General features: G+C 41.7%; 1 protein-coding gene across 3 annotated transcripts in view; it reads left to right on the top strand.

The window, feature by feature from the left end:
* Window positions 1–17,724, top strand: part of LOC132817898 (E3 ubiquitin-protein ligase pellino homolog 2) — a 251,486-nt gene that overhangs the window by 202,585 nt on the left and 31,177 nt on the right. For all 3 annotated transcript variants that reach the window (XM_060828424.1, XM_060828427.1, XM_060828425.1), the window contains exons 5-6: window positions 4,607–4,804; window positions 9,096–9,284. In XM_060828424.1, coding sequence (XP_060684407.1) covers window positions 4,607–4,804; window positions 9,096–9,284 — 387 coding nt within the window. The remainder of the gene's footprint in view (window positions 1–4,606; window positions 4,805–9,095; window positions 9,285–17,724) is intronic.

Below are 17,724 nucleotides of genomic sequence, written 5' to 3'. Positions count from 1 at the left end.
ACTTTAAACAGATTAAGCAACTCAAACTCAAAACTGGGCATCTAGTGAGGTACTGTGGGCAATCAGCAGCAGAATTGTACTGTGACACAATCTGCTACCTCATAGCCTGGCATGTCTCCCACTCAACCATTACTATCAACCCTAGTTCAATGGAGAATACTGGAGGGCATGCCAGGAGTAGCACCAGACATAGAAAAAAATACATAACACCAATGAAGTACCGAACAGGACTGCTTGTGTACCAAACAGCATAAGCAGCAAGTGATAGACAGAGCTAAGTGATCCCACAACCAACTGATCAGGTCTAAGCTCTGTAGTCCTCTGCCATCTAGTCATGAATTAAATAACTCAGTAGAAGAGTATGATCCACAAATATCTCCATCCTCAATGATAGAAGAACCCAATGTTCAAAAGATAAGTATGAAGCAACTGCAGTAATCTTCAGCCAGAAATGCCAAGTAGATGATCCAGCATGACCTTCCTCCAGTGGTCCCCAGCATCACAAATGCCAGTCTTCAGCCAATTTGATTCACTTTTCAAGAAACAGTCAGAGGCACTGATTACTGCAAAGGCCAGTGGCCCTCATTCCAGCTATAGGACTGAAGACTTGTGCTTCAGAACTTGCCACGCTCCTAGCCAAGCTGTTCCAATACAGTTATATTACTGGTATCTATCTGGCGATGTGAAAAATTGCCCAAGTATCTTTTGTACATCAAAAGAAGGACAAATCTAGCCCAGCCAATTACTGTCTCATCAGTCTACTTTCAACCATCAGAAAAATAATGGGAAGTGGCATCAGTAGTGCTATTGAGCAGCACCTGCTCAGCAATAACCTGATAAGTAACACCCAGTTTGATTCTGCTAGGGCCATTCAGTCCTGACTTCATTACAGCATTGGTACAAATATGTACAAAAGCATTAAATTCCAATGGTAAGGTGCAAATGTTAGCCATTGACATCAAGACCGCATTCATCCAAGTGTGGCATCAAGGAGCCCTAGCAAAACTGGAATCAGTGGGTATCAGGAGGCAAACTCTGCTGTTTGGAGTTATATCTGGCACTGAGGTAGCTAGTTGTGCTTGTTAGAGGTCAGTCACCTCAGCTCAAGGACATCTCTTACAAGAGTCCCTCAGAGTTGTGTCTTGGGCCCAATCATCTTCAACTGCTTCATCTTTGACCTTCTCTCCATCAGAAATCAGGATATTTGCTGATGATTGTGCATTGTCCAGCACGATTCACAACTCCTCTGAAGCAGTCCATGTCAAAATGCACCTAGCTCTGGACAGTATCCAGGTTTGGGTTGACAATGGCAAGTAACATTCCCACCGCCCAGCTGTTAGGAAATCACCATTTTCAATTATCTAACTACTGCCTCAACAATCATTAGTGTTCCCTTAATCAAATCCTTCACTTTCAACATCTTGGGGTATCATTGACCAGAAACTTAACTGGACTCACCATATAAATACAGTGGTTAGAAGAGTAGATCAGAGGTTTACCCCTGGATTCCTCAAAGCTTGCCTGTCATCTGCAAGGCACAAGTAAGCAGTGTGATGGAATACTCCCCACTTGCTTGGATGAGTGCAGCTCCATTAACACTCAAGAGGCTTGGCAGCATCCAGGACAAAGAGGCCACTTTGCCATATCCACAAACATCCATTACCTCCACCACTTAACAGTAATGTGTTCTATATCCATGATGCACCGCAGAAGCTCGCTACAAATTCATAGACACACCTTCCAAACACAAAATCACTTATGCCTAGAAAGACAAGAGCAGCAGATACTTGGAACATCTTCAGCTCTTGAGGTTTTCCAGTGGAATCCTTTTAATTATCCTTGTCCATGCTCCAAACTCCACACACAGATTCAACTTAGTCAAAATAGTTATTTATCTTGACAGTATTATAACTACTTAAGAGGATTATGTATTCTGAACTGATTTTTGAATTAGTGTTTGTCATAACAATTTTGTGGGCATCTCAAAGATTTCCCAATGTGTGGGGTTCAAGAGTTCTCTAAAAGATGGATACTGAGTGAGTGGATATGGGCGAGTGAAATGTTATGGTGAAATGGATGTGAAGGGACCGTGAGGGACATGGAGGGAATGGAGGTGAGGCGTGGCATGAAGATTGTGGAGATAAAGAGACCTCACTCAGTATTAGATCAGGATTATTATTTCAGCCAATTTTGATGGTATTAGACAAGAACTTTCAAAAGCTGATTGGGTGCCGATGTTTGCGGGTAAAGCGATGGCTGGAAAATCGTGAGCCTTCAGAAATGAGATAACGTGAGTCCAGAGAAAGTATATTCCTGTTAGGGTGGAAGGAAAGGCTGGTAGGTGTAGGGAATGCTGAATGACTAAAGAAATTGAAGTTTTGGTTAAAAAGGGAGTATACGTCAGGTAGAGACCGGATCAATCGAGTGAATCCTTAGAAGAATATAAAGGTAGTAGGAGTATACTTAAGAGGGAAATCAGGAGGGCAAGCAGGGGACATGAGATAGCTTTGGCAAATAGAATTAAGGAAAATCCAAAGGGATTTTACAAATACATTAAGGACAAAAGGGTAACTAGGGAGAGAATAGGGCCCCTCAAAGATCAGCAAGGCGGCCTTTGTGTGGAGCTGCAGGAGATGGGAGAGATACTAAACGAGTATTTTGCATCAGTATTTACTGTGGAAAAGGACATGCAAGATATAGAATGTAGGGAAATAGATGCTGACACCTTGTAAAATGTCCATGTTACAGAGGAGGAAGTGCTGGATGTCTTGAAACGCATAAAAGTGAATAGATCCTCAGGATCTGATCAGGTGTACCCTAAAACTCTGTGGGAAGCTAGAGAAGTGATTATTGGGCCTCCTGCTGAGATATTTGTATCATTGATAGTCACAGGTTAGGTGCCAGAAGACTGGAGGTTGGCTAATGTGGTGCCACTGTTTAAGAAAGGCGATAAGGACAAGCCAGGGAACTGTAGACCAGTGAGCCTGATGTCAGTGGTGGGCAAGTTGTTGAAGGGAATCTTGCGGGAGACTGGTTAGCAAGGTTAGATCTCATGGAATACAGGGATAACTAGCCATTTGGATACAGAACTGGCTGAAAGGTAGAAGACAGAAGGTGGTGGTGGAGGGTTTTTCAGATTGGAGGCCTGTGACCAGTGGAATGCCACAAGGATCAGTGCTGGGTCCGCTACTGTTTGTCATTCATATAACTGATTTGGATGTGAGCATAAGCGGTACAGTTAGTAAGGTTGCAGATGACACCAAAGTTGGAGGTGTAGTGGAGAGTGAAGAAGGTTATTTCAGATTACAACAGGATCTTGATCAGATGGGCCAAGAAGTGGCAGATGGAGTTTAATTTAGATAAATGTGAAGTGCTGCATTTTGGGAAAGCAAATCTTAGCAGGACTTATACACTTAATGGTAAGGTCCTAGGGAGTGTTGCTGAACAAAGAGACCTTGAAGTGCATGTTCATAGCTCCTTGAAAATGGAGTCGCGGGTAGATGGGACAGTGAAGAAGGCATTTGATATGCTTTCCTTTATTGGTCAGGGTATTGAGTACAGGAGTTGGGAGGTCATGTTGCTGCTAAACCGGACATTGTTTAAGCCACTGTTGTAATATTGCATGCAATTCTGGTCTCCTTCCTATCAGAAGGAAGTTGTGAAACTTGAAAGGGTTCAGAAAGGATTTACAAGAATGTTGCCAGGGTTGGAGGATTTGAGCAATAGGGAGAGGTTGAATAGGCTAGGGCTGTTTTCCCTGGAGCATCAGAGGCTGAGGGGTGACCTTACAGAGGTTTACAAAATGATGAGGGGCATGGATAGACAAAGTCTTTTCCCTGGGATGGGGGAGTCCAGAACCTGGGAGTCCAGGTTTAGGGTGAGAGGGGAAAGCTATAAGAGAGACCTAAGGGGCAACATTTTCACAAAGAGGGTGGTACGTGTATGGAAAGAGCTACCCGAGGAAGTAGTGGGGCTGGTACAATTGCAACATTTAAAAGATATCTGAATGGGTATATGAATAGGAGGGGTTTGGAGGGTATGGACCAGGTGCTGGCAGTTGGGACCAGATTGGGTTGGGACCTGGTTGGCATGGACGAGTTGGACTGAAGTCTCTGTGCTGGATTGTCCTATGTTCTATGTCTGTTTTCATGATGTACATCTCTATGACTCTATGACTGAATGGAACAGGACTTTAAACCCAGTCATCTCAGTATCCCTCCACCTTCCCCCTGCTTCAGGAGACTGTGGCCTAACCTCCATCCCTGCCCTAACTCTGAGGTGGAAAATTATAGTGGACATGCATGATTGCATCAGTGACAGGATCATGATATCAGAAAATTATTTGATATCCAATTTCCACCTCAATGGGTAAAGGAGCGGAGTGTTCTGTTTAAAAATTATTCAGTCCTAGGTAGAACTATAAGAAATCAAACTTATCACTTACTTAAGCCATTAGAAAAGTAATTGAATTTTAGCCTTAAAAAGTCTTTATTAATTTATTAAAACGAAATGTACATTCTCATTGCAATGAGAAAGCATAAACTGTCTATTGGTAAAATTCAATGAAATATTAGTTTTGAATTCATTTACTTTTCCTTTTTTACAGATTGGACGGTCCACAGAGAACCCCATTGACTTTGTGGTGACAGACACTGTTTCTGGTAGCCAAACTAATGATGAGATGCAAATCACTCAAAGTACCATCTCTAGATTTGCATGTAGGATAGTTTGTGACAGAAATGCGCCATACACTGCTCGGATTTATGCTGCAGGCTTCGATTCATCAAAAAATATATTTCTTGGAGTAAGTATGGAGCACAATTTGGTTAATCTAAAAGCACATTTCTTAAATGTGTACAAATTAGATTCTAAGTGCTAATAATATGTTACTTTTTCCTGTCAACTATTGAGAAAGATATTAAAAGGTGCTAGTTTCTGGGAGTATCATGTACGATATCTACAATTTTCTCCTTTATTTGTAAAAATAAAAAACCTTGTTTACTTGAGCTTGCAAACATATTTTAAAAACTTATTTCCAAGTTTTAAAGTACCTGGCGTGAACCAGTCATGGAATTGTAGAAATCAATAGCTCAGCAGGCTATTGGGGCTGAAAAGTGCAGTCAAATCCCACTTTCCTGTTTATAGTCCTGTACCTTGTAAGTAATTGTACCTCAAGTGTACATCAAAATGTTTTTTAAATGCTGTGAGGATTTCTGCTTCTGCTTCAATTTGAGGCAATGTTTTCCAGACCCTCAATACACCCTGGGTGAAGAAAATATCCCCATTAGTCCCATCTAAACATCCTATCTTTTGCCACAGGTCTGTGCCCAATTCCCAGATATGAAACCCTCAACCCACGGGAAGAGGTCGTCCTATATACTGTCTAAATGCCTCATAGTTTTATACTTTTTGTTAGTGCTTTTGACTTCCTACTACTACTAAAAGAAGCCTGTTAGTTTATTACACTCTTATACATTTGATCTGTGATGTACAGCAGAATTTAACCGGCCAAGGGAAAGCATATTAAGGTTAAACATCAAAAAATGGTGTTGTGTTGCAAACCAATATAATTCCAACTATTTCCAGGTTTGACCTAGATGAGCAATGAAATCCTGCTCATTTATGCAGTTAACTTTGAATTTAACCCAACATTGTGGTTTTATCAGTGAGTGTGTGGCTTGCCTGAGCTGGCAGAAGGGTGTGATTGATCACTCTTGCTTCAGTTTTCTTGCTGTCAATCTCTATTGCAGCATATGAGCACTCTAACTTGGAACTCTCTTCAGGAGCAGCAGCACCAGATAGCAGACCAATAGCAACACTAGAAGCACAGCACAGGCTACCTGCTCAGCAGTAAATTGTCATTTCACATGACAAAAAGAATGAACAGAAAATTGCAGCTCATAGAAGGTGATATCCATAACACAGTCTCTGCAGACAGACATGACCCTGTAGCTGTACCTCAGAAGACTCAGGCTTTTGTTGTGACTCATTGCTGATATCCACACTTCCCTAAAAAAAAATCATCTTTCCAAGAGGGCCAGATGGGCATGCATCAGCTGTCACTATCAAGGTCAGCACAAATAGGTCGGGCATGGTGTGATGACATATCAATGATCTCTTGATCTGGTCTCTATGAGACCACCTCTCAGATGACCAATGCCTTGTTTTCTGATGCATCCCCCACATATGTGAATTGTGCCACAATAGGGCTTATCAAACATAGACGGTTCTTATCTTTTTTGTCAGAGGCTAGTTGTCCCAAGTGCAGAAGGTCGTTGGTTGCAAGCAGGTGGCAACCGAAGTTTCACAAATCACATGCTGATTGAAGCGATTAGGGGAATCGTCATTGGGCATTTGCAATTCTTCAGTGTCTAATTAGTTTTTGACCACTGGAAGGTAACCATATGTATCTGCCACAGATATCGAGGAAGCTGCCTTGATTTGTTCCTTCTGTTTCAGTTGTATTTCCTGCAGTTTTTCACTCCTCAACATAGCCTCAGAATCTGGCTAAGTGGAGAGGAGGAATACCCTCTGTTACATGCTTCATTCAGTCTGGACAGAAGCCTTCAGGTGAATTACATTTTCCTGTAGGTGCCACTGGGTAGGCAAGTATTTCTTATTTATCCCTAATTGCCCTTGAACTGAGTAGCTTGTTATGTTATTTCAGAGGGGCATCTACATTGCCATAGATCTGAAGTCACATGTAAGACCAGGTTAAGATGGCAGTTGGAGACGTGTTTTATTGCAATGATCAATGGTAGTTTCATGGCACCATTATTGAGACCAATTTTATATTGCAGATCCCCATGTTGATTAAGCAAATTTAAATGTTACCAGCTGCTGTGGTGGTATTTGTACCTGTGTCCCCAGGATCTGCCACCACACCAGTGACACTATACTACCACCTCCCCCCTTGATTGATTTCTATTAGGAGGCAAGGATGTGAACATGATGCTTCTTGGTTGATGGTTGAAATGAATTGTGTCTGAAGGAAGACACCAGGTACAAGATTCCTGATACCATACAAGTTTGTCAAGATCAGTACAAACACATAGCGTACTTTTAGTGACTTCTTAATGATTTTCAGTTAGTCCCTTTATAGGTTCACTTCTCAGCCTTCTTTTCTAAAGTCTCCACTTATATGCAATTTGCTACAATGGTATTAAACAAGCAAAGGGCCGGTTGATCATTCCTGGAATGAACCATATAAGTGAACCAGAAGGAAGACTCAGCAAGACCAGTGTGACCACAGGGGTAATATTAGAATAGACAACTGGTTTGCTGAAGACACACTTCAGGTGCCTCAAAAGATCTGGAGGGTGGTCTTCAGTAGTCTTCCCTTGAAGTACCTTGAGAACAAGATGCTATACTGTTGAGACACTTTGTGCAAAGATCTCTGTGTTTTGGAATCTGTAAGCTTCCTAACAAACAATACCTCACCTACTGTTGTGCAGTGCAAGAAATGTGAAGAGAGCATCTTGAGGAGTCCCACCTGAATTGTAGACTTTCCCTATCTTCTTTCCACCTACATTTTCCTGCTAACCAAAGATCTTAGCATGTCAAAAAGACACAAATAACTAAAACAATGGGGTGGCACGGTGGCACAGTGGTTAGCACTGGTGGCACAGTGGTTAGCAGTGCTGCCTCGCAGCGCCAGAGACCTGGGTTCAATTCTCGCCTCAGGCGACTGACTGTGTGGAGTTTGCACATTCTCTCTGTGTTTGCATGGGTTCCCTCCAGGTGCTCCTGTTTCTTCCCACAGTCCAAAAATGTGCAGGATAGGTGAATTGGCCATGCTAAATTGCCCGCAGTATTAGGTGTAGGGGAGTGGGTCTGGGTGGGTTGCGTTTCGGTGGGTCGCTGTGGACTCATTGGGCTGAAGGGCCTATTTCCACACGGTAAGTAATCTAAGTCTTTGCTGTGTGTGTCCACTGAAAGACCATGCTGGCCATTCTTTTGCACAGCTCACAAGGTTGTCGGCGAATATCAGCACAGTCATGCTAAATATGAACACCTTCATTACCTCTCCAATTGATGTGTACTGCCTTTGAATGTGCTCCCAGAACCAGAAATGTTGCAGTTCCATTTTTGTTTTGTGAATTGCTTAGTGTGCTGAACCTTCAGTGGAGATTCTTCCATACTGACCTTGTTTTCAGCACCTGTTCCTGCCCTCAGTGATGTGCATGTCACCATGTGACAACTGAAACATGCCTACTGCATTGTGCACTAAGGTGCCAATATTATCTGTATTTGTTGATGGTGTGTGTGATTCATTTGATAATGCATTCTCAGAAGGAGGAGTGCTCCCTCTGAGGAGTGCTCAACTTGGTCCCTCATCATTTGAGTGATTTGTAGGAGATCATGTGTTTATAGGACATAGACATGAGCTACTCCAAACATTGAGAAAGACTTCAACAAATGAGGTATAACATCATATTCAGTTACCGGTGAAATCAATCCAATTTAGTGTTCAGAAACAATGCATCTTCTAATGTTGACACTATGTTTCTGAATCATTCCCATTCTTACATTGGCAACACCTAATATTTGCACTACCTGTTAATTTCTAGGCTGTCTATCTCCATTTGATCAGGGATATTATGATTATTATTTTTCCATGCTGAAGTTGGTCGTGTTCTTTCATTTATGTGGTACAATTGTTTATTGCCACTTGCTTACCCAAACCTGAATGTTGTCTCAGTTTTGCTGCATGTGGGGATGGGGTTCCTCAATGTCTGACGAATCGTAAATAGCACTGAATGCTGTACAATCTTCAGGAAAGATTTCCTGCCTGTCTTTAGGATGGGGGGGAAGGTCATTGAAGCATCTAAAGACTGGCATTTAAAGGCATCTAAATGCCAGTATGCTGTCATGAGGATCTCTTCCAAAAATGTCTTTGAGCTGAGACAATTAGCCTTCAGCAACTACAACCACCTTTCTTGTGTTTATATTCTATATATTTTTAATTAAGCAAAAATAATTTTGTCATTTAATTTTATTTTATTATAACAGGTAAATTTAACTTATTTGCTAAAATAAAGCTTGTATTTTTTTAAGTACATATTGTCAATCCAAATTATTTTTACCTTTTATAGGAAAAAGCGGCTAAATGGAAAAATCCTGATGGCCACATGGATGGGTTAACAACTAATGGAGTGTTAGTAATGCATCCTAGGGGAGGCTTTACAGAAGAATCCAAACCTGGGATATGGCGTGAAATTTCTGTTTGTGGAGATGTGTACACTCTAAGGGAAACAAGATCAGCGCAGCAAAGAGGAAAACTGGTGGGTGAACATATTCGTCCAATAGTAACCAACATGCTGGCTTATTGCAGTGTGTTTTTTCTCAACAGTTAATTCTTTTCAAATCAATCAAAAATAGGTGATATTATCTATGTAAAACTTGTAAAATTTAAACATCTGGCAATTAATATTTCTTTTTTATTATTTAAACCAAGTTGAAGAGTCAACACAGATTATGCAGTAAGATAGAACAGCAGCATAAATATAAATCAGGATGATTTAGGGAAGAAAATTGATTTAGGTCCTTACAATGAGGAATAGATTAATTAGGGAAAGAGTAGGGCCTGATTGGAACCCAGAGGGCAATCTGTATGTGAAGCTGGAAGACATTAGTTGAGTGTTAAATATGTATGTCACATCTTTGTTCAGGAGGAGGAGGATGCAAGTATAGGAGAAGGTGGACTGTGAAGTTCTTGAGTAGATTGAGATAAGAAGTGAGGAAATTTTGAAGATTTTGTTATAATTAAAAGTGGATATTTCCCCAGGTCTATATGAGTTGTTTCTCAGGCTGCTTAGGGAGATGAGGGAGGAAATCATAAGCTTCCTGACCCCAGTTTTTAAATCAACTATGGCCACAGGGGAGGGACCAGAGGACAGCAAATGTGATTCCATTTTACAAGAAGGGTGGTAGAGATAAACCAGGGAACTATAGACCACTGGTAGTGAACTTATTGCAGAACTTAATGAAGAAGAAAATGTATCTGTCATTTAGAGAGGCAAAATTTCATCAGGCCTAAAAATCTGGTGGAATCTTTCAAGGAGGTGATTAAATGTTTTGATAAGGGGAGAGCATTTGATGTTGATGATATGGATTTCAGCAAAACCTTTGACAAGGGCCCATGTGGGAAACTGATAAAGAAGGTAAAATCTTACAGGATAATGGGTAACTTGGCATGTTGGATCCAAAATTGGCTTACTGATAGGACAGAGTTAAAAATCACACAACACCAGGTTATAGTCCAACAGTTTATTTGAAAGTACAAGCTTTTGGAGAACTTCTACTTCATCAGGTAGCTCGTGGGGCAGGATCATAGGACACAGCATTTATAAATAAAAGAACAAAGTGTCATATTACTGATGCAATGTATTGAACAAACCGAGGTTGCTGTTAAGACTTTAATTACTTCGAATGGGGCTGCAGGTTTCAATTGATGAATATGTAAATTCCAGAACTTCTATCAAGTCACAGTCACACTTGAAAGCACTCCGAAAGCTTGTACTTTCAAATAGACCCGTTGGACTATAACTGATGTTGTGTGATTTTTAACTTTGTCCATCACAGTCCAACATTACTCACCTCCACATCAATACTGATAGGAGACAGAAATTGATGGTAGTGGTTATTTTTGTGACTGGAGCCTGGTGTTTAATGGTGTACCACGGTGATCAGTGTTAGGTCCCTTATGGCTTGTGATATTCATAAATGATGTAGATGAGAATAAGCATGAGGGATGATGCAAATGGGCAGATCAGGACAAAAAGAATTTTACCCTGGTAGGTGTGAGGTGATGTAGTTTGGAAGAAGAAACAAGACAAGGGAGTACTAAATGAATGACAGGACACTGGGAAGTTCAGATGAAACGAGGTATCTTGGGGTGCTTGACCACAAATGCCTGAAAGTGGCAGGTTAGGGCAATAAGAAGGTTGTTAAGAAGGCATGTTGGATGCTTGCCTTTGTCAGTTATGGTATAGATTGTAAGCTGAAAATGTGTTGCTGGTTAAAGCACAGCAGGTTAGGCAGCATCCAAGGAACAGGAAATTCGACGTTTCGGGCCAGAGCCCTTCATCAGGAATGAGGAGAGTGTGCCAGGCAGGCTAAGATAAAAGGTAGGGAGGAGGGACTTGGGGGAGGGGCGATGGAGATGTGATAGGTGGAAGGAGGTCAAGGTGAGGGTGATAGGCCGGAGTGGGGTGGGGGCGGAGAGGTCAGGAAGAAGATTGCAGGTTAGGAGGGCGGTGCTGAGTTGAGGGAACCGACTGAGACAAGGTGGGGGTAGGGGAAATGAGGAAACAGGAGAAATCTGAATTCATTCCTTGTGGTTGGAGGGTTCCCAGGCGGAAGATGAGGCGCTCTTCCTCCAATCGTCGTGTTGTTATGTTCTGGCGATGGAGGAGTCCAAGGACCTTCATGTCCTCGGCGGAGTGGGAGGGAGAGTTAAAGTGTTGAGCCACGGGGTGGTTGGGTTGGTTGGTTGGTCCGGGCGTCCCAGAGGTGTTCCCTGAAGCGTTCTGCAAGTAGGCAGCCCGTCTCCCCAATATAGAGGAGGCCACATCGGGTGCAGCGGATGCAATAGATGATGTGTGTGGAGGTGCAGGTGAATTTGTGGCGGATATGGAAGGATCCCGTGGGGCCTTGGAGAGAAGTAAAGGAGGAGGTGTGGGCGCAAGTTTTACATTTCTTGCGGTTGCAGGGGAAGGTGCCGGGAGTGGAGGTTGGGTTAGTGGGGGGTGTGGACCTGACAAGGGAGTCACGAAGGGAGTGGTCTTTGCTGAACGCTGATGGGGAGGGGAGGGAAATATATCCCTGGTGGTGGGGTCCGTTTGGAGGTGGCGGAAATGACGGCGGATGATACACTGTATACGGAGGTTCCCACCAACCTCTGTATACAGCGTACCCACCAACCTCCGTATACAGCATATCATCCGCCGTCATTTCCGCCACCTCCAAACGGACCCCACCACCAGGGATATATTTCCCTCCCCTCCCCTATCAGCGTTCAGCAAAGACCACTCCCTTCGTGACTCCCTCGTCAGGTCCACACCCCCCCACCAACCCAACCTCCACTCCCGGCACCTTCCCCTGCAACCGCAGGAAATGTAAAACTTGCGCCCACACCTCCTCCCTTACTTCTCTCCAATACCCCAAGGGATCCTTCCATATCCGCCACAAATTCACCTGCACCTCCACACACATCATCTATTGCATCCGCTGCACCCGATGTGGCCTCCTCTATATTGGTGAGACGGGCCGCCTACTTGCGGAAACGCTTCAGGGAACACCTCTGGGACGCCCGGACCAACCAACCCAACCACCCCGTGGCTCAACACTTTAACTCTCCCTCCCACTCCGCCGAGGACATGCAGGTCCTTGGACTCCTCCATCGCCAGAACATAACAACACGACTGCTGGAGGAGGAGCGCCTCATCTTCCACCTGGGAACCCTCCAACCACAAGGTATGAACTCAGATTTCTCCAGTTTCCTCATTTCCCCTCCCCCAACCTTGTCTCAGTCGGTTCCCTCAACTCAGCACCGCCCTCCTAACCTGCAATCTTCTTCCTGACCTCTCCGTCCCCACCCCACTCCGGCCTATCACCCTCACCTTGACCTCCTTCCACCTATCACATCTCCATCGCCCCTCCCCCAAGTCCCTCCCTACCTTTTATCTTAGCCTGCCTGGCACACTCTCCTCATTCCTGATGAAGGGCTCTGGCCCGAAACGTCGAATTTCTTGTTCCTTGGATGCTGCCTAACCTGCTGTACTTTAACCAGTAACACATTTTCAGCTCTGATCTCCAGCATCTGCAGACCTCACTTTTTACTTATAGATTGTAAGAGCAGGGAAGTCACTTTGGAGCTTGGCAGAATTTTAGTTTGTCTACACATTGAGCACTGTGATTATCACACTGTGAGAAGGATGTGTTTCTGTTGGAGGAGTGCAAAAGAAATTTACCAGGATAATGCCTGGATGGACCATTTCACCTTTTGAAGAGAGGCAGGATACACTTCAGTTGTTTTCTTTGGAGAAGAAAAGGTTGATGAGGGATCTAACGGAGGTGTATAAGATTATGAGGGACACAAACAGAGTGAGTAGAAAGCAGTTATTCTTATCAGTCAAAGGGTCAGTAACAAGGGGCATGACTTTAAAGTGAAAGGCAGGAGGTTTGGAGGGGATTTGAGGGAAAAAATTTCTCTGGAGTGCAGTGGTTGGGAGGGTAGTTGAGGTGGAAGACCTCACAACCTTTAAAAAAATATTTTAGTGAGCACTTGAAATATCATAACATCCAAGATTATGGGGCTACTGCAAGAAAGTGGGACTTGTGTCAATAGTAGTGTATTTTTGGCAGTACAGACTTGATGGGCTGTAGGGACTCATCCCTACAGTATGATTCTAGATTCCATGATGATGCAACATTATTTCAGGTGGTATCTTGTGAATCCTCAAGTATTGGATTTCTTCAGCACTTTGCAGCTTGTGGCACTTTCATCTGAAGGCATTGAACCCGTTAAAGTCTGCTGCTTTGATTTTAGTTAAAAATTACACAACACCAGGCTATAGTCTAACAAGTGTATTTGGAAGCACTAGCTTTCGGAGTGCTGCTCCTTTATCAGGTGGTTGTTTTATTTTAACAACTTCAAGATTTATCATCGATGTATTGGAAGGCCAACAGGATCTTATTAACTCTGCCTTCAACCTAAATCTGTTCTTCAACATGTGGGAAAGATCCTTCTTACAGTAGAATTTGACATTTAAATATTAAATTGTAAGTAACCAGTTTTTCCCAGGATTCTGCCTTTGACTGTGAATACAAACCTGGAACTTGTCAGGTAAAACAAAATGAGAGGACAGTAAATATTGAGCAAGTGACAGGCAACAAAGACTTTAAATACTGAGATATGACAACTGCCCCTGGCCCAGGTTGATAGGATTTTGCTCACAGGAATACAGTGGAGATTTTTGTCTTCTGTCTGCACTTCAGAGCAGTCAACCATCCCAGTAGCATTGGAGCCACTTATGCAGTTGTTCCATGAAATCCCCCATAACTCTTAACTCATTTCCTGATTAAAAATCTGTCCAGTTCAGCTTTGAATATTCTGAATGATGCAGCCTTAACAGTCCTTTGCAGTCAAGAATTCCACAAATGTACTACTCTTTGAGAGAAGAAATTCCTACTTATGTTTGTTTTGAATAAGTGACCTCTTTTTCAAAGTTGCACCCTCTAGTTCCAGACTTTTCCACAAGGGGAAACAACCACCCTGCATCTTACTCTGTCAAGCCCCTAAGAGCCTAGCCCGTGATGCCTTCATTCTGTTAATGAATTTAAATGAAAAGTATCATTGCCATTTATACAGAAAGAGTCTGTTTAGTTAATCATGACCGGTCAAAAATGAGCTAATGTCACTTTCCTGCTTTTATTTGTAGTCTTATAAGTTTGGTGTCTTGCAGTGCACATATCTAGGTGTTTCGTAAATGTGTTTAGGTTTTCTGACTGTGCCAACTTTCTCAGAACATTAACTTCAGAACTTCCCATTCTCTGGGTGAAAATAAATTCTCTTCAACATCCCTTCAGTGCTTGGGCATGGGGTGAAATGTAGAAAATTTCTGCAGGTGAAATGTAGAAAAAGAAGAAGCATGTGAAGAACAGGCAGGTTTCAAAGTAAGAGGTCAGTTGCTGAAAGTAGTGACCAGGCACTGGTAACTTGCATGTAGATGTACAAATACTAATCAACAGAGTGAATGAAGTAGTGAAAGTTTACAGATTAAAACTTAATTGAAAGAGACAAAATTTATGAATGTTAAAAAAATAGTGCAAATACAGAGGTCAATATAAATTGGTAATAGTTGGATAGGTTTCACAATTAGCAACATCTTATTCTAAGATGGTTAACGCCATTTTTTAATAAAAAATCAGGGCTAGAATAGCAAAGGCAAATAATGAACTCTCCAAACATAAAGAATTGCATACATTGGAATGAGTAGCAACTGGAAAAAATAATTAAATTAGAGTGTTGCTATGTGGGGCTAAAGTGTGAACTCAAGTAAAGCATACATCCAAAACCTAGATGTGTTCTTGTTAAAAAGGATTGAGTAGGTCAATTGGAGAGAACACAAAAGCATGGATAGTGGAGAAGGAAACATTGTTAGGGAATATTATTAAGAAACTTCAACAAGATTGGATTGGCCAAACTCTTAAGGCTTGGAAATTTCTGAAGGAGGTAATAGAACCACAATAAGAAGAATTTCATGAATAATGATGTGAGACAACTTAAATTAAAAATGAGAAGCCACTGAGGTGGAATGAGTAAACCTTGAGGTGTGAAAAATGGACAGAAGACCTGCTGTTTGACAAACCAGTATTCTAGGAGTGGCCAACTCATTTTATAAAACAGGCATACAGCCAGGAACCTTAGTGAGGTCAAATGTAGGAAGTGAGGCTGGGTGCAAACTAGTGGATAGAAAATCCATCAGGCAGAGTTCTGGCAGTGAAAGCATTTCTGAGCGTCATTGATTCACTGAGTTCTATCATTCCTAATTGCTTGGTGATACCAAACTCTTAAAAATATTAATCAAGAAAGTTGGTGCAGTTGGTAAAAATATGAGAAATAGGAACAAGAGGAGACGATGCAACTCTTCCAGCCGATCTGTTAATTAGTTGAGATCTATTCCTAAAGTATAAAGTTATGCAGGAACTAGTGGCTAGGTAAATATACAATTAAAAAAAATGAATAAAATAAATATTTAATTAAAACTTAAGGATGACAGGAAAGGTGATATGTCACAGGAACTGCATGTGGAACCTTCTAGAGGCTGATGTGCTCCACAATAAACACATCTATCAGTGACTAATTGCAGTTTGAAAAATTTTTGTTCAGAGCCGTTGAACTGGTGCCAGAGTTTCAGACTCTGTGACACATTAGAGATGGAGAAAATTACCTGAATTTTTTTTATGAGGTACAAGTCATCTGGCTTTATGGTAGGGCCTTCCAGTTTGTTCAGTGGTCAAGAATAGGGGAATGTGGCTGCAACTGAGGTAGGTGACAAGAGCCAGAGATCAGGTGTCTGTGAACTTCAGCTTTTGTACCTGTTAGGTTTGAGCTTCTGATTGCAGTTACAGAGACATGACTGCAGAATGACATAGATTGGAACCTGAATATTGAAGGTTAGATGACATTTAGGAAGAATAAGAAGCCAAGAAAAGATGGAAGGATGATTTTATTACTGTATTAACACAGTAGAGAGGAATATGATAAATATGAGAGTCTGCCTGAAATCATGGTGTGTTTTAATCTACAGTGATAATCATGGTGGGTTTTGATCTACATGTAAATTGTAAAAATCAGTCTGAAGAAAGTAGACTAGATTAGAAATTCTTAGAATGTTTACTTGATAGTTTCTTAAAACAGCATGCTCTAGAGACAACCAGAGAGTAGGCTATTCTACAACAAAAACAGAAATTGCTTGAAAAGCTCAGCAGATCTGGCAGCATTTGTGTAGAGAAAATAGCGTTAACTTGACCTTTCCTCAGAACCCCACAGACACTCGACTCAAAAAGTTAACTCTGATTCTGTTCACAGATGCTGCCAGACCTACTGAGCTTTTCCAGCAATTTCTGTTTTTGTCTTTGATTTACAGCATATGCAGTTCTTTCATTTTCTTTAGTAGCTAATCTAGATCTGGTATTGTACTATGATAGGGTTTTTATGATCTCATAAAATGGATTCCGTCCAGCAACAGTGAATTATAGGTTGAGTTTAATTGAGAGAAGAGTGGATCCAAGACTAGTATTTAAGCTTGAATAAGGACAGTTATTCAGCATGAAGGCAGAGTGTACTAAAGTGAATTTTCAAATTTGCTTAGTGGGAAAGTCAATAGAATTGTATTGGTAGACATTTGAGGAGATGTTTTGGAATACATGGAATAGATACATACCAACAAGAAGGAAAAATTCCAGGCAGACATTACTTTCTTTGGCTAACTAAAAATGTTAGAGATAGTATCGAACTTAAAGAGAAATCATACAATTATGCAAAGATGGCTAGCAGGTCAAAATTGGGCAGAATTTTCAAAAAAAGCAAAGAATTAATAAGGAACGAGAAAAATTGAAGTCCAAGAGAAAGCTAGCTAGAATTATAGGATGGAATCCTTCCAGGCCCTGAATGACATAGGCTACGGTATGACATTTGGGAAAAACTGGTGAGAAATCGAGTGACTCCCTTTTTGATGCCAAGACCAAGTAGTTGTATTATCCAAACAAGTCCCATGCATAAAGATGGCATTTTTTGCTTGTGAGCAACAAACTGCCTATTAATTTTTTTTTTTGTTTTTCTCTTTTTTCTTTGTCTGATTCCTATCTTGCAGCTGGTAGAGTAACTACCATATTAATGAGGTGTCTCATCATCAAGTCACCCTTTATTTACACATGCATTGTATTTGACAATCATCCAGCTTCCTTCGAGCCAGCTTTCAGAGTGAGTAAGATCTCTGACACTCCTATTTATTTATTTTTTTTGTGGAGAGTCCTTGACACTGGTCCACCTCCCTCAGAGCCAGCTCTCAGAGTGAACAGAATCTCTGACACTCCTATTTATTTATTTATTTTCCCCCATACTACCGCCTTACTGCAGTAGTGCTTATTTTTTTCCCCAGTACCCATGTTGTGTGTGTGTGTAGGTGTGAGACACAGTGAAAGACACAAGGTGCA

This window comes from Hemiscyllium ocellatum, chromosome 8 (assembly GCF_020745735.1).
Source record: "Hemiscyllium ocellatum isolate sHemOce1 chromosome 8, sHemOce1.pat.X.cur, whole genome shotgun sequence".
Classification (NCBI taxonomy): Eukaryota; Metazoa; Chordata; class Chondrichthyes; order Orectolobiformes; family Hemiscylliidae; genus Hemiscyllium; species Hemiscyllium ocellatum.
This window is presented reverse-complemented; position numbering and strand designations above follow the sequence as displayed.